General features: G+C 43.4%; 1 protein-coding gene across 6 annotated transcripts in view; it reads left to right on the top strand.

Annotated features, from left to right (window-relative positions):
* Nucleotides 1–26,898, top strand: part of SGMS1 (sphingomyelin synthase 1) — a 207,219-nt gene extending 180,321 nt beyond the window's left edge. For all 6 annotated transcript variants that reach the window (XM_030568771.1, XM_030568770.1, XM_030568768.1 and 3 more), the window contains 4 exons: nucleotides 4,911–5,028; nucleotides 19,087–19,240; nucleotides 20,850–21,016; nucleotides 25,328–26,898. In XM_030568771.1, coding sequence (XP_030424631.1) covers nucleotides 4,911–5,028; nucleotides 19,087–19,240; nucleotides 20,850–21,016; nucleotides 25,328–25,507 — 619 coding nt within the window. In that variant the 3' untranslated portion in view covers nucleotides 25,508–26,898. The remainder of the gene's footprint in view (nucleotides 1–4,910; nucleotides 5,029–19,086; nucleotides 19,241–20,849; nucleotides 21,017–25,327) is intronic.
* The last annotated feature ends 310 nt before the right edge of the window (nucleotides 26,899–27,208 follow it).

Below are 27,208 nucleotides of genomic sequence, written 5' to 3' on the forward strand. Positions count from 1 at the left end.
TGAGTGGTCCCTTCGCCCGGACGTCGCCCTTTCGCTCTTCCAGAGGTGGGGATGTCCCCGGATGGACCTCTTCGCATCCCGAGGGAACAGGAAAAGCCAGATGTTCTGCTCCTTTCAAGGCTGGGAACCCGGTTCGGTAGCAGACGCCTTCCTTATTCCCTGGATGACGCATCTGTTCTACGCATTCCCTCCGTTCCCGCTCATCCACAAGGTCCTTCTGAAGATGTGCAGGGACAGGGCCCACTTGATCATGATAGCTTCAGCGTGGCCCAGGCAACATTGGTACTCCATGTTGCTGGACCTGTCTCTGGCCGACCCTGTCCTCCTGCCTCTTCACCTGGACCTGATCACCCAGGACTACAGCAGGCTACATCACCGAGGCCTGCAATCACTGCACCTCACGGCGTGGCTCCTGAGTGGCTGACCCAATCCGAACTCCGTTGCTCTACCCCAGTGCGGCAAGTGCTCCTGGGGAGCAGGAAGCCTTCCACTAGAGCGACTTATTCAGCAAAATGGAATCGCTTCACCTGCTGGTCTGCAGAATGCAGTTTCCTTCCCACTGAGGTCTCCATTGCCATCATTTTAGACTACATCTGGTCCCTTAAGGAGCAGGGCCTGGCGATATCATCTCTTTGGGTTCATCTGGCGGCCATCTCCACCTTTCACCCAGGGGAGGATGGCCGATCGGTGTTCTCTCACCCTATGGTGATGAGATTCCTTAAAGGCTTGGAGCGTCTCTACCCCCAGGTTCGACGCCCTACCCCTGCCTGGGACCTGAACCTAGTTCTCACCTGGCTCATGTCCCCCCTGTTTGAGCCATTAGCGACTTGCTTCCTGCTCTATCTCTCCTGGAAGACTGCCTTCCTGGTGGCCATCACCTCAGCCAGACAGGTGTCGGAGCTCTGGGCTCTCACGGTAGATTCCCCCCTATATGGTGTTCACAGGGACAAGGTCCAGCTGAGACCGCACCCAGCCTTTCTCCCCAAGGTGTTCTCAGCCTTTCGTGTCAACCAGGACATCTTTCTCCTTGTCTTTTTCCCAAAACCCCACTCATCCCGCAGGGAGCAGCAGCTTCACTCACTGGACCTCCGTCGAGTGCTTGCCTTTTATATAGAGAGAACCAAGCCGTTCCGCAAGTCCCCCCAACTCTTTGTGGCAGTAGCGGAACGTGCCAAGGGGTTACCTGTTTCCTCTCAAAGAATCTCCTTGCGAGTAACATCCTGTATCTGAGCCTGTTATGACTTGGCTCATACTCCTCCGGGTCACGTGAGTGCGCACTCTACCAGGGCTCAAGCGTCATTGACAGCTTTCCTTGCCCATGTGCCCATCCAGGAGATCTATAGGGCAGCGACCTGGTCCTCCGTTCATACCTCCGCTTCCCATTATTCCCTGGTCCAGCAGTCCAGAGATGACGCGGCCTTCGGCTCCGCAGTGCTACACGCCGCGACTTCTCACTCCGACCCCACCGCCTAGGTAAGGCTTGGGATTCACCTAACTGGAATGGATATGAGCAATCACTCTAAGAAGAAAAGACGGTTACTCACCTTTGTAACTGTTGTTCTTTGAGATGTGTTGCTCATATCCATTCCACACCCGCCCTCCTTCCCCACTGTCGGAGTAGCCGGCAAGAAGGAACTGAGGAGCGGACGGGCCGGCAGGGGTATATATCAGGCGCCATGCCGGTGCCACTCTAGGGGGCGACCTGCCAGCCCACTGGAGTTGCTAGGGTAAAAATCTTCCGACGAACGTGCACGTGCAGTGCGCACACCTAACTGGAATGGATATGAGGAACACATCTCGAAGAATAACAGTTACAAAGGTGAGTAACCATCTTTTATCCTAGCTTGCAATAGTTACATCCATGGAGATATAGTCTTTTAGTACAATCTTAAGCCTTCTTTAGTGTATTCCTGTTTGCAAAAATATTTACAGTTTCAAGAGGAAGTAATCATTTGTCTGAAACATATGTACACACAATATATTGTTTGAAATCTTTCCCTCAAAGCAGTAAAACTCTTTCATAATATTGATCTAGCATTGTTAAGTCATGCTGTAATCAGATCAATAACACTGCAACTAATTGACTCTGCCAAAAGCCATTAAAAATCAAATTGTCAGCCATTTGTGAGTTTCAGAAGAGCTCAGTTTGCTGCTGGCTGTTTTGAAACTTTACTTATTTAAGAAGTATTAGATGTTTGTCTGGATTAAGTGCTTTTAAACAATGAAATTTGAAAGCAGTCACAAATAAATACTTTAGGAATCCTTACTTAAGTACATAGTTTTTACTTTAACAGGCAGTTTTAGGGAAGGAGAGCAGCAAGAGTGGGAAAGGATAACTTTTCAATATGTTTACTATAGATCCTTCTTGCAGACAGCTTCTCTTAAAGTATTCTGTGGGAAGTGAGATAATTATAGAATAACATACCTAGGGCCTTGTATGGCAAGTAGAGACAGTATGGGGAAAAGGATAATGTTTTATCTTACCCATGCATTCTACTTTTAACTGGATAAGAAACTGCAAGCTTAGTTTGCCATCATTTCCTCAGTTTTAAACACTGATTATTTTACAAAAGCAAAACCAACATAACATGTAACTAACAAGGTTGTATCAGTTCTTCAGATTCCTTCTATGTTAAATTTCTTTCCTCTACTCTTTATCAGTTGTTTTTGAGAATATCTGAGTGATTCTCTTACTCAGCACAGTGGGGCTTTAATCCTGATGGATCATATATATGCTTGCCAATATTTAATATTAGTGCTACTGTTGTTATAGTTAATACTGCTGTAATTACATTGAAAGTTGGCAGCAGAAGCCTAAGTGGGCCACATTTTGGGCTGGCCACAACCTGTAATCTAAAGTTATGCTTGTATTTTGTGTGCAGTTGGTACTTGCAAAGCCTGCATTTCATGTTTAACATGAATTTGCACTTGTGCATTCAAATTAGGTGGCAGCTAATGATCAGGTTTTCACACTCAAACTTGCAGGTGTAATTATAGAAGTAAATTTTAAAACATGTGATTGTGTTTTCATGAGGCCACTGTGGATCCATGGTATTTAAACCTCCAGTTCTTCAAATGCTGGTTCCTATATGTGTTCCTCATGTGGGTACACATGTGCAGCACGCACCTGAGTTCAGAGATTTTAACAAGCAGTGTCTTTTGGTCCATATATGCACAGTTGGTCTCTTGAGCAAGAGTAGAAGAGGCAGTACAGGTTGATGCCCCCTCAGTTCCTTACTGCTGCATGGTCCAGAGTCAGAATTCAATGTCCTCTCTTTCTTCAGCTTTCAGAGATCCTGCAGATAAAATAGTATATAGTTATTCTTTTTAGATTAGTACAGCTATAGTTTTAGTGTGGTTTGTGTACTTTGCTCCCAGGACCGGGGACTACCTCCCTGCGGTCTGGGTCTATGCCCAAAGTCCCAGGCTTCAAAAACTGCATCTCCTGCACTAGATCCTTCTCTGTCAGTGACGAACACCAATGCTGTCTCTACTGTCTGGGTGAGACACATATTTCTTCTGCGTTTGTTGATCATTTCCACCAATAAATTGCAAACCCTGTGAGCTTCACCTTAGGAAACGCTTAATGGAGAAGGCCCTGAGACCCCTCTGATCTGGGCCAGGGAGACCCTCCTGTACAACAGCCTCAATAAATGAGCACATGCCTAGGAGCAGAGCCTTCAGTTTCAAATTCCAAAGACTCTTCCTTAGAGCTTCCCATGAGAATGAAGGGCATTCTCATGGGCACAAGGAGAGATCCCTGTCAAGGACTGTCCATAAGAGATGCACTCCTTCCCTGAGCCCATCGAGGCAGGGTGAGCCTTCTAAAGGAGGACAAGTTGGTGGCAAAAAGAGCTCTTGAGGTTGAAGTTGATGCAACAGATACAGCATTCAGAAGCTTGACCATTGGTGTTTTTATGAGGGAGATACTTGGTTACAATCCTTAGGCTTTCCCAGGGAAGTGAAGAATACTATGCAGGCCCTTCCCTTTGATGAGTCAAGCCTGTTTAAAATGAGGACTCTTCATTTATTAAAAGACTTGAGATCTATCCTCCACTCCCTATCTATATTCCGCTACCTGCCTTCGGTCCCCTCTGCTTCTGGTTTGGTTGGATTCACTGTAAGAAGAGAAACTGAGGGGACGTCTACTATCACTACCTTTTATATCCTCACTCAGAAGCACAAGGAGACCTACTGCACGTACGAGGACCAGTGGACACCACTCATTAAAATGTCCAGACTCGGATGCATGCTCACGCATATCCATGTGTTGAATACAGATATGGACCACATATCTCAGAGAACTTCCAAAACTAGTAAATAACTTCCATTTGTCATTGGTTGGTCTAATTCAGCTTTGTAATAATTGTATTTCTGTATTTTGGATTGCTGATTCTCTTTCATGAGTAGCATTTTTAATGTATATGAATAAATCAAATATGATTGCTCCTTTTGGAAGATAATTCCATGTTTGTAGATGCAGAGGTACTTTGCAGAGGCTAAAGGAATTCAGCCTCTGGCTTGAAACCTACGTTAGTTTTGGACTGGCTTTGTTTGCTACCTTTAAACTACAAGTTATTTGTATTTATAAGGAATGGTGGTAGGAAGGGATCATAAGTTAGTGTTTAGAACACAGGACTAAAAGGCAGAAATTTGGGGTTTATTCTTAATTCTGCCACTGAGTTGCTGTGTAATCTTAATTGCATTCTGTGCCTGTTTTGCACCTGTAAAATGGGAGATCAAAGATTTTTTAATATTCTTAGATGAAAGCTGATGTAGATGCATAAAGCATTATTAAGCTTGAGCTTGAATTGTCAACATTATATTCTAGACTGGTGCCTTTCATGGTTTTTAGACAAATCTTGGTAGAATTTGTTTCCTTAGAATGACACTTTTTTCCTTGTCTCCAGGTCTATTATTAGCAGAAGATTTTTCTGTATAGTTGGCACACTATACCTATATCGGTGTATTACGATGTATGTAACTACACTGCCAGTACCCGGTATGCATTTCAACTGCTCTCCAAAGGTAAGTTTTTCTCACTGCAATTCCGTTTTGTAGCTTCTGTGTTTTTTTCCTTTTTCCACACGCCAGAGATCCTTAATAACTGTGAACAGCCTTCTTGATTGTAACTCTCATATAAGCTGGAATGGCAGGGACCTTTTCTCACAGATAGTCAGTGCTGTGAATTTGTCAACTCGAGTGCTAGCTGTTGAACAATGCAAAGCACTCCCTTTTCAGGCCTAATTTTTAGTGTTTGTATCAATTTTTAACTATTTTGATTGGGGGATGCCTTTTTCTTTTGTTTTTTTTTACTGAGATTAGTGGAATCTATACATCCTATAAGGAGATGCAGTTACTAGTGTAACGGTGCCATATACCACTAGCTTATTTCTAGAGCTGACCAAAATCTGAAATTTCCATCTCATGGGAAATTCCGGTATTTCAGCTTTTGTTTTCATCCTGAACTGAAAAGTTATCATTTGAAAATTTTTCATGGAATTAAATATTCCCAAAAACTTATTTTCAGAAATATTAAAATGTTTTCTGCTTTTTCGATTGAAACAAACTCTTTCATCATTCCTGAAATCACAATGTTCCATTTCTTTTGGTTGAACTCGGGTAGGATACTACATTGCAATTAGTTGGACGTTAAACTGTATTTCCCCATTGTGGTACATTGCCACATATAATCATAGAAGATTAGGGTTGGAAGAGACCTCAGGAGGTCATCTAGTCCAACTCCCTGCTCAAAGCAGGACCAATCCCAACTAAATCATCCCAGCTAGGTCTCTATCTAGCTGGGCCTTAAAAACCTCTAAGGATGGAGATTCCACCACCTCCCAAAGTAACCCATTCCAGTGCTTCACTACCCTCCTAGTGAAATAGTCTTTCCTAATATCCAGCGTAGACCTCTCCCGCTGCAACTTGAGACCATTGCTTCTTGTTCTGTCATCTGCCACCACTGAGAACAGCCTACCTCCATCCTCTTTGGAACCCCCCTTCAAGTGGTTGAAGGCAACTATTAAATCCTCTTCAGTCTTCTCTTCTGCAGACTCTAAATATGACAAGTTCCCTCAGCCTTTTCTAGTAAATCATGTGCCCCAGCCCCATAATCATTTTCATTGCCCTCTGCTAGACTCTCCAATATGTTCACATCCTTTCTGTAGTGGGGGGCCCAAAACTGGATGCAGTACTCCAGATGTGGCCTCACCAGTGCTGAACAGAGGAGAATAATCACTTTTTCTCAATCTGCTGGCAGTGTTCCTACTAATGCAGGCCAAGATGCCCTTAATCTTCTTGGCAACAAGGGCATACTCATATCCAGCTTCTCATCCACTGTAATCCCCAGGCCCTTTTCTGCAGAACTGCTGCTCAGCCAGTCGGTCCCCAGCCTGTAGCAGTGCATGGGATTCTTCTGTCCTAAGTGCAGGACTCTGCACTTGTCCATGTTGAACCTCATCAGATTTCTTTTGGCCGAATCCTCCAATTTGTCTTGGTCACTCTGGACCCTATCCCTATTCTCCAGTGTATCTACTTCTCCCTCCAGCTTAGTGTCAGCCACAAACTTGCTGAGGGTGCAACCCATCCTATCATCCAGATCATTATTGAAGATGTTGAACAAAACTGGCTCCAGGACCGACCCCTGGGGAACTCCGCTTGATACTGGCTGCCAGCTAGACATCAGCCTGATGATCTAGCCAGCTTTGTATCCACCTTGTAGTCCATTCATCCAATCCATACTTTTTAAACTTGCTTGCAAAAGTACTATGTAGGTAAGTATTATGGGGAGAGGGATAGCTCAGTGGTTTGAGCATTAGCCTGATAAACCTGGGGTTATGAGTTCAATCCTTGAGGGGGCTACTTAGCAATCTGGGGCAAAATCAGTAGTGAAGGCAGGGGGCTGGATTCGATGCCCTTTCAGGGTCCCTTTCCGTTCTAGGAGATAGGTATATCTCCATATTTTATATATTTTTATCTACTGTGGGGGACTGTATCAAAAGCTTTGCTAAAGTCAAGATATATCACATCCACTGCTTTCCCCATATCCACAGAGTCAGTTAACTCAACATAGAAGGCAGTCAGGTTGATCAGGCATGGCTTGCCCTTGGTGAATCCATGTTGACTGTTCCTGATCATCTTCCTCTCCTCAAAGTGCTTCAAAATGGATACCTTGTGGATCTGATTTTTCCAGGGACTGAGGTGAGACTGACCAGTGTGTTCCCTGGATTCTCCTTTTTCTCTTTTTTAAAAATGGGCACTATATTTGCCTTTTTCCAATCATCCAGGACCTCCCCCGATCACCACGAGTTTTCAAAGATAATGGCCAATGACTCTGCAATCACATCAGCCAACTCCCTGAGCACCCTCGGGTGCATTAGATCTGCCTCTATGGACTTTTTCATGTCCAGATTTTCTCAATGGTCCTTAACCTGTTCTTTCACCACTGAGGTAAACATGGAAGTTGTATTTTGCGAGCCTGTTGGTCTCTATTTTCCCCATGGACCAGGCTTCACACCTGGACTATATCTGCGATTCATGCAGAATCACACGATTCCCCTACAGTTTCATCAAAGGGGAGTCCAGAAGGCATTGTGGGATTTGTAGTCCTCCAGAAAGCCTGACCTGTAGGTCCCATGAGGGAATGCACTAGTAGGGAAGGCAGTTTAATGTTTTGTTGAATTGATTTTAAACAAAGCATTTCAGATTAGTTAAACAAAGTGAAATTTTCCAGTTTGTATCGAACTGTCACACAACTATCTTGTTTCCATTTTTCTAATAGAAAATCAAAGGGTCTTGGAAAAACAAATTTTCCAATTAAAATAAATTGATTTTGTGGGCAATAAATTTTCCATTTTAATGGTTTTCTTTTGGCAAATTTCCACCAAGCTCTGCTTACTTCCCTAAATTTACAACACTTAGCTATCTTAGTATAAGCACCTTTATATGGGTATAATTGGATCTGCACTGGGGCGTGGGGGGGGGGGCTATACTGTACCAGTTTGAAACCAATACAATTTAAGTGATCCAAAAACTGTAGACAAGCTGTAGTGCTTGCTCACTCCACAGCATTCCTATCCCTAGCCAGCCTAGATGTTAATTATGGTCATTATTAAGCTTGAGAAAAATAATCTAATCAGCCTATTTGAAACCTCCCCCGTAGAATCTCTTTACAGCTTCGTCCACGTTTTTCTGTATTGGTGAAACTCCGCTTACAGAGCAGAATTAGTTGGCAGGGCATCTTAAAATTCCAACACCCCTTAACCTAGTTTACACTAGTATTACCACTGTTCTTTTATGGGTGGAACTGCACGGATGCAGAAAAATGCTGACATGTTCTTAAAGTAGACAAACCCAAAATGTTTGGTTTCCAAGAGAAAATGTTCCAATGGGTGTGCTGACCAATGTTGGAAATTAGCACTGCTTATATGATGACAGTGTAATCTTTGCCAAATCGTGTGTGGCTGCTTGGAAACATAAGTCTTTGTAAATGGAGGAATGGGAGAGACATGAGAAGGGGAAATCCGCAACATGTGTGATCAGTCAGTCAAACAGTGAGCACTATAAATACAAAAAGAAACCAGATCCTATAATTCCACACTGAGTAAATCTGCCATTTCTGAAAAGGAACGTTCTTTATTTCAACAGAAATTAGGCAGATTTGCCAACGTGGTAAGTGACCTTTATAACAAGGACTAACAAGCTTTGTACTCCATTACTGCAGAGTTTTGATATGTTCTTTGATCTTTCTACAGGACTTCCTTGTAAAATATAGAACACTTTCAATTCCCAAAATCCCTTGTCATCTCCTTATCTGAGTCAGACGTAATTTGAAAGAAACAATTCGGTGTTTGGGAGCATTCTAGGCTTTTATGGGTACTGCAGGAAGTGTTTAGAGTCACCATGAAAGATACTAAACAGATCCTTAACATTAGAACTGTCTGAAAAGTATAATTCATGCCTTCAGTTCAGTTTTTAAGACAAGAATAAGCTCTAAAATAAAGGAATATTAGTCTTCAGAAGACAAATGTATTCAGTAGTTACTGATGTTAGTACACATTTTGCTCTAATTATTAAATGGTTACCGTGGTTATTTTAGGCTGTGAAACTCTTTAAAATTAGATTAAGATATAGCATAAAGAATTATCTGGTTACTACACTTATCCATTAGATCCTAGCTGGTTAATATACTAAGATGTTGGATCCTATGCTTCCAAGTAGTTTTGTAGGCATGCAATACAATCTTTTCTTTGAGTGACTTGTGCCCCTGTTATGCTTGCAACAGAGTGTAAAAAATTCCATTACTTCCATTAGTGGCCTCTTTTGAATGAATGCAAATATCTGATCAGAGTCACTCTAGCAGGTGTGATCAGCCCAGGCAATATCTTCTGAACACTCCATAAAATAGTTAATGATCTTCGGGAAGAAGCAAAAATTTTGTTTGGAGGGGGAGTAGAATCTTCACAAATAGATTTTTTTTTTAAAAATGTATTTGCCATCTGGTGTGTTCCAAAGGCAAAATTAGAAAAAAATTCTCCAGAAGTATCTTTGAGCCTAAATCATCCATTGTATAGATAGTGTAAACATCAAGAGGAAGAGAGATAAACCCAGTCAGATATGTGGAAATCCACCTGGCCCTTCCACCTACTGTTTGAATTGTAGTAAACTAACGTGTGTGCGTTGTGGGCTACACTAGTTTCATTTCGTTCAAAATGAAAAGTAGAAACTAATGTTCTGAGGCCTCTTAGATTTTACAGTCAAACTGCTTGTGGTTTACTGGCAGTGAAAGGGTAGCAAAGTCCCAGGACAGATATGAGATATGGATACTCCAATGCATACATGTGTTCCAGGGAGCACAAGTGGATGGAGGTCAACAGTAGGAATCATGCGGAGAAGAAGGGGCTAACTGTAAAAGATGGCCATGGGTCATCTCTGTCCTTCTCATTGATAATCCCTTGTACTTGGGGTGGAAGACAGGGTTTGCATTTGTGTGGATATGTTTACCCATAGCAGTTTTAGCTGGTTTTTAATAAGCTTTTGTTTGTGGAAACAGTCTGAATGTGTCTAGTTTGTGGTAGTACTTCGCAATCATCTTTCCATTATTAAAGTGGTTTTGAAAACAACACTCTGCCACTCTGACTTTTTTTCTAAGCTTCTTTCCTGTCTTTCACATCACACTTTTCCTTCATATTGTAGTTATTAATGTTTGGCTTATACCATTGTTCAGTTCTCATTACTTGTTTGTCCCTTGCTAACACTTTCTCTCCCTCCACCTATTTCTCCTTCCTTGCATTCGATGTATTGTCTCTTCCATTCCTTCAGTTATTATCTTTCCGTTTCTTACTCCTCTTCTCTCCAGTAATTTCACTTCTTCCCAATCACCCTCTTTCTTCTTTTCTCTAATCTGTCTCCCCAGCCTCTCCACATAGTCACCTTACGCATCCTATTCATCCCAATGCATCTGAACACTTGTGATAGGCAGGAGAATTTTGCTCCAGCCATAGACCACTGGGTAAATTGCTCTTTCCCTGTCTTTGCTGCAGAGAGGGTTACTGGAAAAAAATGGGGTTTTCAGTCATTCTTCAGAGGAGTATAATGAACACAGGTTTTATCTTCCTTTTTTAGGGAGATGGCAAGGTATAGATAGTTCACAGATTGACTTTCTGCAGGAGACAGCGAAGGCACCAGCCTTCCGTTTTTTCTGCATTGGTGGGAATAGTGAACAGCAGCCAATAAGCGATGGTGTTTCCTGGTCTTCTGTGTGAGATCTGCTCTACCTTCTTGAACACTCAGCAGCCTGGTAAAGGAGGCACTGAATTGTATTAAATCTGTGCCTAGGTAGCCTGGCTCGACAGTCGGAGGGAAATGGCCAGCCCACACAGTGAGCGAATGCGCAGTTGTCTGGCACTAAATGAAAATATGACCAGTGTCCTATGTTCCTTGCTGATGTTTGAGCCAACTTGTGGAAATGATACAACAGAGCTGAAAATGGAGGCATTTATAATTTATGGAGGCATTTCCAGTACTGGATCCACTGGGTGGTAGCCATATGAGGGGTGGGTAGTAATAGGGGAATATTGTTAACCAGAACTATAAAGCTTTACAGCTCTTCTTTATGCAGAAACTGTTATGTCAAATTTCAGATGTTATCAGACCACATTGAATGTTAAGGTGGTATTAACTGTTTGATCAAGTTCATTAAATTGGTCAATTCATCCAATTTACTATGGGTTTAATTTCTGTAGGAACAGCATTGTTACTAATTCATCTTAATTGTTTACAGTTTATCAGTATGAATTTAAAGGAAAATAGGGGGTTACCAGATGTAATGAAAACACCTAAAAATTGCAGTCTGTAGCTGGAATAATTTGATTTCTGTTTTAACATACTTATTTTTTGTGGAGGTGTTGGGCTTTAGAATATTTGTTAGATGAGATTTTTCAAAGAAAAGAGACATTGGTATGTAAAGTACATTTTTGCAATCTGTGGCATTCAGTGTACAGGCTTTTATGGTGCTACAGGAAACGATTCCATGTTTTTATAGCTATTGTGTTTATATTCCATTGCTGTTAGGTGTTTGAATTTTTATTGTGAGTTTTGCTTTGCATTGGTCCATTATTCATTGGAAGAAGTAAGTAAGTTGCATGATAGCTCATATAGTAACGTAACCTGTTTTTTCTTTTTTTTCCACAAACACGACTGTTTGCCTGTAGAAACCAGTGTAGCTCCAAAAAAACCTGTATTCTAGGAGCTGGATTTAGGCAAGACTATATGCATTTGATTAATCTGTCAGTTGCAGTTCTTCAAGTGCTTGCTCATATCGATTCCAATTAGGTGTGCGTGCGCTATGTGCACGTTGGTCGGAAGGTTTTTACCCTAGCAACACTCCGTGGGTCGGCAGGGTCGCCCCCTGGAGTGGCGCAGGATATATACCCCTGCCAAGCCAACGGCCCTTCAGTTCCTTCTTACCGCCCGTGTCAGTCGTTGGAACAGTGGAGTGCAGCTTAGCTGATCTCCACTTTCCTAGCCTACTCGTAGTTTCTTACTAATAGTTGTGTATATAGTTATAATCTGTATAATTGTAGTTAAATTTAGTCGTTTTCTATAATATAGTTAGTGTATATAGTTGCGAGGGGTTCGGGGATTAGCCCCTTCCCCACTCCCGGTACCAGAGCTCATGCCCGGGTCACCGGGCTTCAAACCTTGCTCGGCCTGCCACAAGCCGATGCCAATGGGAGATCCCCATGACGCCTGCCTTAAGTGCCTCGGGGAATCCCATCTCTCAGATAAGTGCCAGATCTGTAGGCCTTTAAGCCAAGAACAAAGAAGGAGCGGGACTTTCGTCTCAAACAGCTCCTGATGGAGGCAGCTCTCACTCTGCCCCCCTCGGCACCGAGCGCTGAACAGTCTACATCAGGGAGAAGCGCTCTTTCGGCTCCGGATCGTCCCGGTACAGCCAAGGCCCCTCGGCACTGACCATCGCCGGCACTGATGTCTTCTCGGCACCGCTCGCTCTCCCCACGGGTTAAGAAGCATCATAAGACTCCTGCTGCTTCGGTGCCACCTGCACCACAGTCGGAGCACCCGCCTGCAGCGGACCGCCCGGCACCGACACCTGCCACGGCACCGCCAGCTTCGGCACCGTCGATTCCAGTCCCGCAGGGGCTGTCGAGTCCGGTGCCTGAAAGCTCCCCGGCGCATGCCGTGGTCGAGCTCACTATTCCCCCCACACACACCGGAGACCTTCTCCACGGCGAGGGAGTTAATCGCACTGACGGAGTCTGCACTGCCTCAACCCCCAGCACCGCCGGTGCGGATCATACAGTCAATTGACAAGCCTGTCTTACTGAAACCACCCTCCATTGGCACCGCTGAGAGGCACCGATCACGATCTTGGTCCCACCGGTACTCTCGGTCCTGTTGCCGCTCACATCTCGGCACCACTCTTCATCTCGGTACTAGTCGCACTTGCGGCACCGTTCACCGTCCCGTTCGCCGGCCCAGTACTCCCGGCAGCGGTCCAGCTCCTTGCACCATTCCCGGCACTGCGCCTCTCGCAGCCGCTCCTGGCATCAAGCTTTGAGATCCCAGTCAACCTCCCAGTATCGGTACGGTCGCAAGTCCTGGTCTCATTCTCGGTACCGTTATGGCACCCCGCACCGCTCTCCGGAGCCGCACAGAGAGAGATCATCTAGAGATGTGGCCTCTTCCCAGGGTTTCTCAGCTTCTCCTTGGCTGTTTGGACACACCTCAGTGTCATCTCACACGCACAGTGCTTCCTATGCACATGACCATGACTCAGACGTGCCCAGCCGAGTCTTCCAGGAGACACAAGCTCAAGAAGAAGGGCTCCATCAGTGGTCGTTTTGGACACCTTGGGTGTATCATCAAGCCCAAGGTGTGCCCCCAGAGGTATCACGCTCCGTGCCATCTGAACACCGGGTGCCAGTGGTGACTTAAAGCCGCCCCCCTCCTGCAGGTACGGATGAAGTGTCCATTCCACCGACAAACTCTCAGGTCCCACCTGAACCTGACACCGCCCAAGAACAAGAGCCCACGCAGGACCCTCTTGTACTTGGCCTCACCTCTTCCTCCTCTCCAGATGAGACAGTGGCGGGGACATCCTTCTCCGGCCTTCCCCCAATTGACCTGAGGGCCCATCAGGATCTTCTGAGGCGGGTGGCCCAGAATATGAATCTTCAGGTGGAGGAGGTCCTGAAGATAGAAGACCCTGTGGTGGATATTTTATCAGCTGACACCCCAACAAGAGTGGCCTTGCCCTTTATTCATACTATTCAGGCAAACGCCAATACCATCTGGCAATCTCCAGTCTGTATTCCACCCACAGCCAGGGGAATTGAGTGAAAGTACATGATACCCTCTAAGAGGTACGAGTACCTGTACATGCACCCTCCTCCCTGCTCTCTGGTTGTCCAATCGGTCAACCAAAGGGAGCGCTGTTGCCAGCAAGCTCCTGCTCCAAAGTCAAAGGAGGCTAGCCGCATGGACTTATTGGACCGTAAAGTATACTCTGCTGGATGCCTCCGACTCAGGGTGGCAAACCAGCAAGCCCTGCGTAGTCATTACAACTATAACACCTGGGCGGTGGTCGGAAAATTCACGGAGCTAGTTCCCCAAGACTCCCGTCAGGAGTTTGCTGCCCTTTTGGAGGAAGGAAAGAAGGTGGTAACAACCTCTCTCCAAGCCTCACTGGATGCAGCCAACTTCGCAGCCAGGACTCTGGCTTCAGGAGTCGCCATGAGGAGAATATCATAGCTTCAGGTGTCAGGCCTCCCATCTGAGTTACAACAAACTATACAGGACTTGCCCTTCGAAGGCCAAGGCCTATTTTCTGAAAAGACTGATTCTAGGCTGCAAAGCCTAAAGGACAACAGAGTGATCATGCTCTCGCTCGGAATGCACACACCGGTGACTCAGTGCAGGTCCTTCCGTCTCCAGCCTCACTGCCCTTACCCCCGCCTAGACCGCTACAGGACTTCGGCAGAAGGCATGGCCGAGGCAATCGCAGAAGGCAGTCTGGACCCCAAGGGGGTCAAAATCAGAGTCCCCCTAAACCACCCGCGGGACCCAAACCAAACTTTTGAAGGGACGCCCAAGGACGGCGTACCAGTTATTTCCCAGGATCCTCTTCCTCCTTTTTGTAACCGCCTCTCCTGTTTCCTCCCTGTGTGGACCTAACTAACTTTGGATTGTCGGGTACTACGCACAGTCGAATCGGGATACCACCTCCAGTTTATTTTGCCCCCCGCTCCCACCCCCCATCCTCGTCCCTCTTCAAGGACCCCTCTCACGAGCAATTCCCATTGCAAGAGGTGCGGATGCTCCTTGCCATGGGCGCTATAGAGGAGGTACCGAAAGACTCGATGAGTAAGGGATTTTATTCCCACTATTTCCTAGTCCTCGAGGCAAAGGGAGGTCTAAGACCTATCCTAGACCTGCGAGGACTCAACAAATTCATGATAAAGTTGAAGTTCTGCATGGTATCCCTGGGGACCATCATCCTGTCCTTGAATCCCGGAGACTGATATGACGCCCTCGATATGAAGGATGCCTATTTTCACATCACTATTTACCCACCACAAAGGTGGTACCTCCGTTTTGTGGTCAACCGTCGACATTTTCAATTTACGGTCCTTTTGTGTGGCCTTTCTACAGCCCCACGAGTATTCACAAAATGCATGGCTGTAGTCGCTGCCTCCCTCCGTCATCGTCGGATACACGTCTTCCTGTATCTCAATGACTGGCTTATTCGAGTGACCTCCAAGGCCCAAGTCACCTGTCATGTGGGCATCATCAAGAACCTATTCAGGCGATTAGGCGTGATGATCAATATAAAGAAGTCCACACTGGTTCCCACACAGAGAATAGACTTAATTGGGGCCATCCTGGACTCCAATCTCGCCAGAGCCTGCTTGCCACAGCCTCGGTTTCAGGCAATGGGATCTAAAGCCTACTGAACTTCCCAACAACTTCGGCTCACACTTGTCTCACACTCTTGGGTCACGTGGCAGCCTGCACATTCGTGACCAAATACGCCAGACTACGTCTCCATCCCCTTCAAACTTGGCTCACCTCAGTATACCAGCCGGGCAGAGACAGCGTAGACATGATCCTCACGATCCCCCTGAGCATCCTAGACTCCCTGGCCTGGTGGCTAACGCCCAACCTGGTCTGTGCAGGAATGCCTTTCCACACACCTCAACCTTCAATGGCCCTGACAACGGACGCGTCATCCCTGGGTTGGGGAGCCCACCTAGGGAATCTCTGCATTCAAGGCCTTTGTTCAGCTCAGGAACTGTCCTTGCACATCAATGTTCGGGAGCTGAGAGCAGTCCGCCTTGCATGCCAGGCATTTCAAGAGCATATACAAGGCCATTGTGTCTCAGTGCTCACAGACAACACAACGGCCATGTTTTACATAAACAAGCAGGGCGAAGCATGTTCCCCCCCTCCTTTGTCAGGAAGCTATTCAGCTTTGGGACTTTTGCATAGCCCACTCGATCGACCTGGTAGCGTCTTTTCTCCCAGGGATTCAGAACACTCTCTGGTGGATCACCTCAGCAGATCCTTCCTGTCTCACAAGTGGTCGATTCGTCCGAACGTTATCCATTCTGTTTTTCAGAAGTGGGGTTCTCCCCGCATAGACCTCTTCGCCTCCTGCGAGAACAGGAAATGCCAGGAGTTCTGCTCTGCTCCTTCCAGGATCTCTCCCTGGGCTCCCTCTCAGACGCATTTCTGATGCCGTGGACGAGCCATCTACTTTATGCCTTTCCACCGTTCCCGCTGGTTCACAGGGTCCTGCTCAAGCTCCGCAGAGACAGGGCCCATCTGATCATGATCGCTCCAGCGTGGCCGAGGCAACACTGGTACACCATGTTGCTTGACCTGTTGGTGACCAACCCAATTCCCCTACCTCTTTGCCTGGATTTCATAACTCAGGACCACGGCAGACTTCACCACCCAGACCTGCAGTCTCTTCACCTCACAGCATGGTTGCTGCATGGTTAAGTCAGTCCAAGTTATGTTGCTCTGCCTCGGTACAACAAGTACTCTTGGGTAGTAGGAAACCTTCCACTAGGTTAACATATCTGGCCAAGTGGAAACGTTTCTCCTGCTGGTGTGGCCAACGTAATGTTGTTCCCACTGAGGTACCAGTTCATACCATCTTGGACTACCTCTGGTCCCTAAAACAACACGGCCTAGCGGTTTCATCAAAAAGGTGCACTTGGCGGCCATCTCTGCCTTCCACCCAGGGGAGAACGGCCGCTCGGTCTTCTATCACCCCATGGTTTTGAGGTTCCTCAAGGGCTTGGAACATTTATACCCACAGGTCCGCCGCTCCGCCCCAACCTGGGACCTCAACCTTGTTCTAGCCAAACATATGGCTGCTCCTTTGGGCCGCTGGCAACCTGCTCGCTGCTGTACCTGTTCTGGAAGATAGCGTTCCTCGTAGCCATTACATTGGCAAGACGAGTCTCCAGGCTTCAGGCTCTTACGGTGGACCCCCCGTATACAGTGTTTCACAAGGACAAGGTACAGCTGCTACCACATCCGGCCTTCCTCCCTAAAGTGGTATCGGCCTTCCATATCAATCAAGATATCTTACTTCCAGACTTCTTCCTGAAGCCACACTCATCACACCGAGAGCAGCAACTGCACTCCCTAGATGTCCGTAGAACTCTCGCATTTTATATCGAGCGAACAAAGCCCTTTCAGAAAATACTCCAACTCTTCGTCGCGGTGGCAGATCGTATGAAGGGCATACCTGTTTCCTCCCAGACGATCTCATCTTGGGTGACATCATGCATCTGCACCTGCTATGACTTGGCTCATGTTCCAATGAGCCACCTTACCGCACATTCTACCAGGGCTCAGGCTTCATCTGCTGCCTTCCTGGCTCATGTACTCATCCAGGAAATCTGTCGTGCAGCTACGCATCCTCGGTCCACACTTTCGCGTCACATTATGCATTGGTACAACGATCCAGAGATGACTCGGCATTTGGCTCAGCAGTTCTACATTCTGCGACATCTCACTCTGACCCCACCGCCTAAGTAAGGCTTGGGAGTCACCTAATTGGAATCAATATGAGCAAGCACTCGAAGAAGAAAAGACGGTTTCTCACCTTTGTAACTGTTGTTCTTCGAGATGTGTTGCTCATATCTATTCCAAACCCGCCCTCCTTCCCCTCGGAAGTAGCCTGCAAGAAGGAACTGAAGGGCCCATTGGCTTGGCAGGGGTATATAGCCAGCACCATAACGGCACCACAAGAGGGGGCGACCCTGCTGACCCACCAAGTGTTGCTAGGGTAAAAATCTTCCTACGAACGTGCACGCAGCACACGCACATCTAATTGGAATGGATATGAGCAACACATCTCGAAGAACAACAGTTACGAAGGTGAGTAACAATCTTTTCTGTATTTTGACTGCCTGACCTTAGCTTCAGGGTTTTGTCTCATTCTTAGAAAAAAAGCTAAGTTTGGAAGACATTTTACTATTGCTGTACAAATTATTTGCCTGGTTGACTTAATTCCTTTGCCATTCATCTGTGAGAAAGAGTGACCACTTCACTATTTTCTGGAGATGTAGCTGTAAAGGAGATAGAAAAGCTGTTTTGCTAGGAGTTTTCCTGCTTTCCCAGGATTCCACAATATATTTACGGGGCTTACAAAGCATTCTCAGCTATAGCTGTGTAGCTCCCATTGAGAAAACTAAACAATTATGTGAATTTAAAGTTCCCATTAGAATAATTTTTCTTTACAGTTGTGAACAATATTGAACGTTGCTAGCAAAACATCTGCAGAAGAATGTCTTAAATGGCAGCACTTATAAATATTTATGAATACCAGAGAAAATGGTTTCATCTTACTTATTTTAGTGTTACCATAACTGATAGCACTCTAAAATCATGGCGTATTAATTGCTAGATGGCAGTACCTATGGAATTATTGCTTTGATCCAGTATAACACCTAAAAGATATGTCATGTTGATTATTTTAATTGAAAGTGAATGAGTTAAGGTCTGACTATTTGTTAGTTTCCTTTTCTATCCAAACCATTAGCTATTTGCAGAGAAAGGGGAAGTCCCTGACAGTTGGTTTTCTTTGGGAAGTCTCCATAATTTTGATTTCATTTTTTAGACAATATAAATCTATTTAATTAGAGTAACATGGCATACGTTTTCATCCCAGTAGTGTTTTCTGTATGTTGTAATCCCAAAACAATTCCTTTATTTTTTCACCATTTTTATGTATTTTTGTCTTAAAGTCTCATTGTTATGCCCTGAAGATATTTGGCAGTAGTCTTTGGAACCAATTGTTTTTTTGTTCTAATTAAATAACTTGTGTAAAGTTACCAAGATAAAGAGTTTGATCACATAAATTAGTAAGCATCTTCAAGTCCTATTAGCATCAATGGGAGTCAGGCCTGTTCAGCATTGCATTGGAGATTCTTGACACCTTGTAGGGTAATGCCGTCTCTCATAATCCTGTGTTAACCTTTCATACCTTTAATGCAGTATGAGATAACCTTGGTTAAATATGTTCTTCTCTTCTTCCACCAGCTCTTTGGAGATTGGGAATCTCACCTGAGGAGGATAATGAAATTGCTTGCTGGAGGAGGGTTATCTATCACAGGATCCCACAACATGTGTGGTGACTATCTCTACAGCGGCCACACAGTCATGTTAACACTTACATATTTATTTATCAAAGAGTGTAAGTTCATTACAATGTTTATGGAATTTAATTTTATATATAATGTTTAAAGAATGTTCACTGTCTGGATCCATTAAATAATGAGAGTGAAAAACCCAGCTTGTTCAAGTCTATTCAGTAATGTAAGTCAATAATATGTGCTTTACTGAATATGAAAACAAGTGAAAATGGAATAAAACACTACTGTATTATTTATACTTGGATTATTCATTCTTATTAAAGTATATTTTGACTAGAACATGATATGAAACATACTTCTCACTCACTGAATATAGTGCTTTTGATCCAAGTATTTCAATAGTTTTAAAACACAAGTCTCACAATACATCAATTTAGTAGGTAAATATCAGCATATATGTTTTGCAGAATGGGAAATGTGGCACAAAAAAACCCTACGTGACTTTCCCAAAGATACTGGAAGTTGTGTGCATACAGCTGAAGGGATGATCAGCCCCAAAAGTGTGCGTGTACACACACACACAAAATGGCAGGGAAGAGGATATAGGAAAAAAGGAATTACAGTAGCCATGTAATATGTATAATTACAATCTCACAGTACTTCATAAATGCTTCCGTTTTTATAGACTGAGATAAACTAGCCAAACAGTCACAGATGTAATTTTTTGAGGATTCAGTTAGCCTTTCCTTTTTTTAGTATCTGACTGTTGTCAGTTGGCATGCATATTGCTCTCTCTGTATGCTATCCCAGCCCTGAAAAGAGAGTTGGTTCAACAGACGTTGAAGAAAAACCACATGCATTGTTCAGTGACAAAGGCACTCGGCCAGGTTAATTGCTCTCAAGGCAGAATACTAGTGCCTTGGCTCTGTGGTTACAAATATGCAAACACGAATGCCCAGTGGAAAGGAGTGGCAGTCAGCAGCCAGTGTCTGCTGTTCCCTAGGCCACATAAAGGGTTAAGGCGAAGTAATCTGACATTTGTAGACTAGCAATTTGTGTACCACCTTATGTGTTTCATGACATCTGCTTGTTACCTCCCCTTGTATCTTATTCCAGGCATCTCGGCAAAACATCCCTATTTATCACTTTTGTCAAACCTTCTAATCTGGTGTCAGGATGATCCTGAGCTAATTTTTTAGTGTGTATCTACCCAGTGTCTGTTGTTTCTTAGGAACCTGTTTTAGCAATACTAGCAATACTTTTGCTAAAGTCATGTATCAGACAGTAAACTTGTAGCATCTGCTGTAATACATGGCTTGACTTTGGTTCATGTCATGCCTTAACTTTGATGACTGTGGTTCAGGCATCAGATCATACACCAGTGTGTGTGTCTCTCTCCCCCTCCCTCCCCACCCCCACACACCTATGAATACATTTAAAAAAAATTCTGATTACTTTTCAAATTGAGAAGTAAACATTAATTATTTTGTTGTTTTGCAATCAGATCATTCCTGTCCCAAACCGTAGGGTAATGTAATGACAGCCATTACAGTAAGTCTTACTGTGCAATTCACGTGCCCAGTTGTTGTCTATCAAGCTCCTGTTTCTAATTATAAATTACTGGCTTCCAGAGTAATAACATTACTAAAAACACTAATTTATCAACACTCTTTTATGTGATTAAATAGCGATTATTTTTCTTGCTTTCAGATTCACCTCGGCGACTTTGGTGGTACCATTGGATTTGTTGGGCTCTTAGCATAGTTGGGATGTTCTGTATTCTCTTGGCGCATGACCACTACACTGTGGATGTGGTGGTGGCTTACTACATCACTACAAGACTTTTTTGGTGGTATCACACAATGGCCAATCAGCAAGTGAGTTTTCCCCCAAATATTTTGTTCTCCTTGGCTCTTCATCTCCTTATTTAGAACTTCAATGGATGAATTATGATATGTTGTTTTGAGACTTTTAATCAGGAAATATGAATGGATTCTTCTTCCCTCACATTGTGCCTTATGGGAGAGAAGAGAAGACAAACCTCAAGAATTCCTAAAATCCAAACTTGTACAGAACACTTAAAATAAAAAACTACAGAACTTCTAGTGATGGCAGAGACGCATGACAGGTTTATTCTTCCGTGCCAGTGGGGCTCCATCACTCTTATCTTGATTACCAAAAATGTAGGAAAGCCTGCCCCCAAACAAGCAGTCTGCCTTCATTTTTTACTTAATTTTCACTTTTGAAGGATGTGTGGTTTTGAGTTTTGGACAATGTGAAGAAAGCAAAATTGTTCACTCTTATGGTATTAGCACAACCCATAATTTAATGGGGGTTGTAGAGGGGCAAAGCTTTTCTTGATCTCTAGATGTTCTGTAGCCTGCTTATGCACTTTTAGCCATTTTAAAAATGTCTGTCACCATTACTTTTGATGGGACTGAAGCCAGGCTGGTCTGAGTAAAAAGAGCCTTTGTCTTAAAGCGTCTGCAGGTGGACTTGAAGTTGCACCTAGTAAAGATGGCTGCCCTTTTCCCATTGAAAATAATGGGACAGAAGCCAGGCTGCCCTCATTCTTCATGTGTGAGCCAGACAGGAGATAGTGAGTCTTGTAGAGTTAAACCGATAGCAATACTGACTGACTTATTTTAAATTTAGTCTGCCAAGGTTCAGTAATGTAGAGTCCTGGTTTAAATGGAAAAGCCATTGACTGACTTCAGACTTGGGCAAAAATTTAGTGCCTATTTTTACTCAAAACTATTTGCTGATCCTCATAAAATCTAAGATAGGAATGGAGTCTCTTTTGATCTAAGAGAATGGATCAGTGTAAAAGTATTATATGTGGAATATTGAGATCCTGATTATGTATCCTTTTAACACATTCTCTCCTTATATGCCTGCTATGGCTCCAGTTCACAATAGCACTTGAGCGCATGCTTATTCAGGGCCTACACACAGTGCTGAAGTATGAATGTTCTGTGAATCATCAATGTTCCATCATTTCTAGTATATACCCAAAGCTTCTAACTAGGGGGAAATATATATAGTTTGAAAAGAAAGCTGCTAGATCTTGGTTTATGACGTGAAAAGATGGCAGTATATGGTCTTGACAATTAATGCCAGCAGCAAAATTGTTTTAAGTTGATAATATAAAAAGTAATGCAATCTTAAGGCATTACAATACTTTTTAGATTGTAGTACAAACCTGGTACTGATAGGTTTCACTTCAGTAGTTTACAATTGCAAAATGCATTGATTCATTTTTCTGGGAGCAGTAAACCTAACTTAAATCGCAGTGGTGGAAATTACACCACAAAAGTCTTGTTATGGGAAATGCTTTTCTTTGTTTCACAGAAAAACATTGGTTATCCTGGCCTCCAGTTTTCACAGTGATGATATAATCTGCATATATTGGTTCTGGGAATCATTAAGTGTGCTTGGGAATAGACTAAAGGTAATCCATTAAATCCTGTGTGTGACGATACCAACTGGCATGGCCCTGACAGAGTGGTTCTTTTGTGGTGGAAGACTGATATAGTAGCGATGGTTGTGGACTATTGAGTTTACATTGAGCTGAGGAATATATCATTCTCTAAATGTCCTTTTCACTTTGTCTTGAGAGTTCTTGCTCAGCATCCAGCTGCAGCAAATATGATACTTCATTAGCCATTTCAGGTTGATTGAATAGCAGTGCTGTACAGTTTGGTAATATGGAGGCCCAGGATTGACTTCAGAGGACTTGGGTCCTTCAGTCCTTTTCATGAAGAGTAGGAGAACACTAGACAGGAAGAGATAATCTCTATGGTGTAGACCGGGTGTGTGATATTAGTTCTGTAGTCTTGTCAGGAATAGGGCCGGCTCTACTGTTTTTGCCACCCCAAGCAGCGTGCCGAATTGCCGCCGCGGACGGTGGAGGCAGTCTGTGTGCCATTAGGATGGCACGCTTATTTCCGCAGCGGCGGCAATTCGGCAGCAGCTTTTGTCTTCAGCCAGAAGACAGAAGCTGTGCTGCCGCGGACAGCTGAACATAGAAGCTGCCGCCGAATTGCCACTGCCTGTTCCGTGGTGGCAGCAATTCGGCGGCAGTTTCTGTTATCAGCCGGAAGACAGAAGGTGCACTGCCGCAGACAGCTGAACATAGAAGCTGCTGCCAAATTACCGCCACCACGGAAACGCATGTGCCACCCTAACGGCACATGGACTGCTCCCACCCTGGTCAGGAATCTTATCCCAGAGGCACAATACAACAGATCTACGTTACAGTTAATTCTATATAACACCAGGTAAATTGGTAATATGATTATTGTCATCCATAATCATGGATTATACCTCTATTTTTACTGTATTACTGAGACTTAGGGGGAGGGATAGCTCAATGGTTTGAGCATTGGGCTGCTAAACCCAGGGTTGTGAGTTCAGTTCCTGAGGGGTCACCTAAGGATCTGGGGCAAAATCAGTACTTGGTTCTGCTAGTGAAGGCAGGGGGCTGGACTTGATGACCTTTCAGGGTCCTTTCTAGTTCTATGAGATAGGTATATCTCCATATACACCTCTACCTCGATAGAACACTGTCCTTGGGGGCCCAAAAATCTTACCACGTTATAGGTGAAACTGTGTGGTATTGAACTTGCTTTGATCCACTGGAGTGTGCAGCCCAGTCCCCTCAAGCACTGCTTTACCACATTATATCCAAATTTGTTATATTGAGGTAGCAGTGTATTTATTTATTTATTTTACAGTATATCATCATTATTTTCTCGTGTCTGGTATATGGTTCAGCATTAGCCCATATGCAATTTGGAAATTAGCACAGCTGTGCTGGCTGCATCTGCTGTAGATAAAGTTCTCCCATTTCTAACCTGGATTCACTGGAATGGGTCTATCTTGCCTATTGAGCCTAGAGATAAAATGAAAATTAAACGTTGTTGTATGGGCCACTTGCTTACGTTTCCTGCTTTGGGCTAATATGGTGCTTGCCCATACAACATGGTTGCTGCCTCAGTGTCTGTCCAAAAGTTGACCTGGTTGAACTATAGCTGGCTTAAGTTGACCCAAGACAAGAGTCAAGAGGTGTTTGAGGATTAGGGAAAGCAAAAAGAGGTTATGGCAACGTTTGTTAGCCCCTTTAACTGTATTGGGGTGTGTCTTTCTTTTGTTACTGAAGACATGTCTACACTGCCCCACAGTTCAGCCTGAGGAGTGATGTGATTAGCAGCACACACCAAAGTACTGCACTGTTAACTCCCCCATGTGAATGCCTTAGTCACAAATGTAAAGGTCCCGAGTTCTCACTGATGCAACATTAGCATTATCTCAGGACCTTTAATTTTGTTCCCACAGATTCTATCAGGGGAGCACTGATACCACTCATTAGTCCAAACTGTGGGGCAGTGTAGACATGCCCTGAAGTTGGCAACCCTAGATTGTGTTGATTCCCAGATGATTCCAGAAGCCAAGTGTGTTTTTTGCCAGTTTGTAACTTTTTTCCCCTTCAGGTATGAATCTCTCCAGAGTCATTCATGCTTCAATAACCGCCAGACTGGGTTGCTGAAAAGCTAAGGATTAACCACGCAGAAACTTTATCTACTACATTGCTTGAACACCAAATTATTTACTCATGTTTCACTCAAGAAGCATGCCTGTGCTCCATAAAACTTGCTTGCTTTATACATGGTACTGTTACAGATGTTTCTTTTAATCTGGAAAGTTCTTTATAGTTTGGATCTTCCAGCTGTCTATAAAAATTTTCTCACCTAGGACAACTCCTTGACAGTTGCGACTTGCTGTTCCTATGTAACCAACAACCCCTAGAGGACAGAGAATTCTCATAGGGCTCCCAAATCCATAACTTGCTTATTCACTTGGCGAATAGAGCTGCAGTTTGACTGTTAGGACGTGTTCTGTTTGTTCAGACTTTCATGGGAGGAAGGAAGGAGAGTTTTTTGGGGGCAGTGGATAGGATGCACGTGAAAAATAATTATTTTTATCCAGCTGAAGTTTTGTCAAGGTAGGTTGGTTTTGATATGTGTTCATATTGTTAATGTAAATGTAGAGATAGAAGGCAGGTACTATGTAAATTGAAACAGTAAATTTGTGGAGAATTGCAGAAGATGGTGGCAGACAGTGCTCATTAAAGTAACGAAATTGCTGTGCTTGTTTGTAATTATTTGTTCCTAATTATCTTTGTGCAGGTGCTAAAAGAAGCTTCCCAAACTAACCTCCTTGCACGGGTGTGGTGGTACAGGCCCTTCCAGTACTTTGAAAAGAATGTTCAAGGAATTGTACCTCGCTCTTACCATTGGCCCTTCCCCTGGCCGATGCTACATCTCGGTAGACAAGCTAAATACAGAAAATTGGTGAATGACACATAACAGCTGTTAAAAGTAGGGGGAAAGGAACTGTCCAAAGTGCTCAGAACTCCATGAGAGAAGATGCCATAAAAAAGTGAACTCCTCCGTAATCTTTTAACCATTTCCTTGACTTAACCAATTCAGTTACCTGGAAAGCACTGTGATCTTTTTTTCTCTCCAAAGGATCTGCGTTGGACAACAATAAAGAAAATTTAACTTATCATGCACTGTATACATTTCTTGTTAATAGATTTGGGAATTATATTACTCATCACCATGTTCCATTGTATATGATGCGACAGCATAAATGAAAACTTTTATATCATATGTTCCGGTCTTTCCAGTCACATCTGGGAATAAAACGTATTATTTTCTTGGGAAAACATACTTTTCATATCTCTTGCCCCAAAGATTGGGCTGTAAGCCATTTTCTAGCAAATGTCTATATGAAGGTTTCTAAATACCTGACGGGGGAAAAATTAAAACTCTTTCTACCTGTTACACCAATGTTACAAATAAAATGATAAAAGACAGAAAGGTTTAGTAACTTTTGATTTTGTAAAATCTGCAGTGACAGTGTCAAAACGTGCAAAAAATATAGTATTCTGTTGTAAAGTGATTTTCTAAGTATTTCCTAACTTTATTTTTCAAAATATGTATGAAAATGAAATTTAAAAAGATTTTTACATGTCAGAGAAAAGAGAGTTAAAATAAAAAATGCTTCTTGGAAGAGAGAGATCTGTCTATGTTTCTAGTGCCTTTCTTGTCTTGATTGTATGGTCAGTAGGCAGTCTTAGATGTTCTTATTTAAAATAAAATATTTCATGAAAACACAAATATATGTACTGTATACATTAATAAATTTTACATTTATAACTAAATTAAACTGGAAATTTACTTAAAGTGTTGAAATTGCTATTAGTAGGGAAAAAACAAATCAAAGGCTCAGATCTTGTTCACACATTGTGGGCAGATCTTAGTAAAATGCAAGATTTAAATTGATTTTATTATCTATTCCGTAACTGGATTTTAACTGTCAAGACAACAGCCATGGATTCACTTTTTCAGGAGTTTTACAGATGATAACTGACTTCAAATTGAATAGTTTCTCCATCCTTTAATGAAAATGTTGTTGAAAAACAACAAAAATAATCTATTTCTTTAAAATATATTTGTGCAGAAGCTGCATGTACCTCTAAGTTTCATTCCTACCATACATACTGTATGTTTGGGGAAGTATTCTATGATATCCTTGCCAATGTGCAGAACAAAATAGATTTTTAAGAATGAAGAAGATATCCATTCTGTATTTTATGTGAAGCAGAGTTATCTTCTATAGGGTTATTGTGTATTCACAAGGTGATATTTGTATTGTAAAACAATAATGGTGAAGGAAAATAAAGAGACTTTTAAAAAAATGTATTTTCTATTAGCTTTTCAATATGTCTTAAATTTAATGGTAGGTTTACACTCTAGAGCCTTGTCTTTACTTTTCTGTGTTTTATTGAATGGACTCAGAATTGGACTTTATGGAAACAGCATTCACAGCCAGCCAGTGTTCACATTTTACCAGTCAGTGCATTAATGCTATGGAATAGTAGTAATATTTAAAGGTCTGGTAATAGGTCTGACAGACCTCCATGTGTTGTACAAGGATCAACCATGATCCATATTGAGAAATTGCTTCTAGCTCCTAGATGACATGACTGCTTGTACACACAG

Source organism: Gopherus evgoodei, chromosome 7 (genome assembly GCF_007399415.2).
Source record: "Gopherus evgoodei ecotype Sinaloan lineage chromosome 7, rGopEvg1_v1.p, whole genome shotgun sequence".
In the NCBI taxonomy this organism is placed as follows: Eukaryota; Metazoa; Chordata; order Testudines; family Testudinidae; genus Gopherus; species Gopherus evgoodei.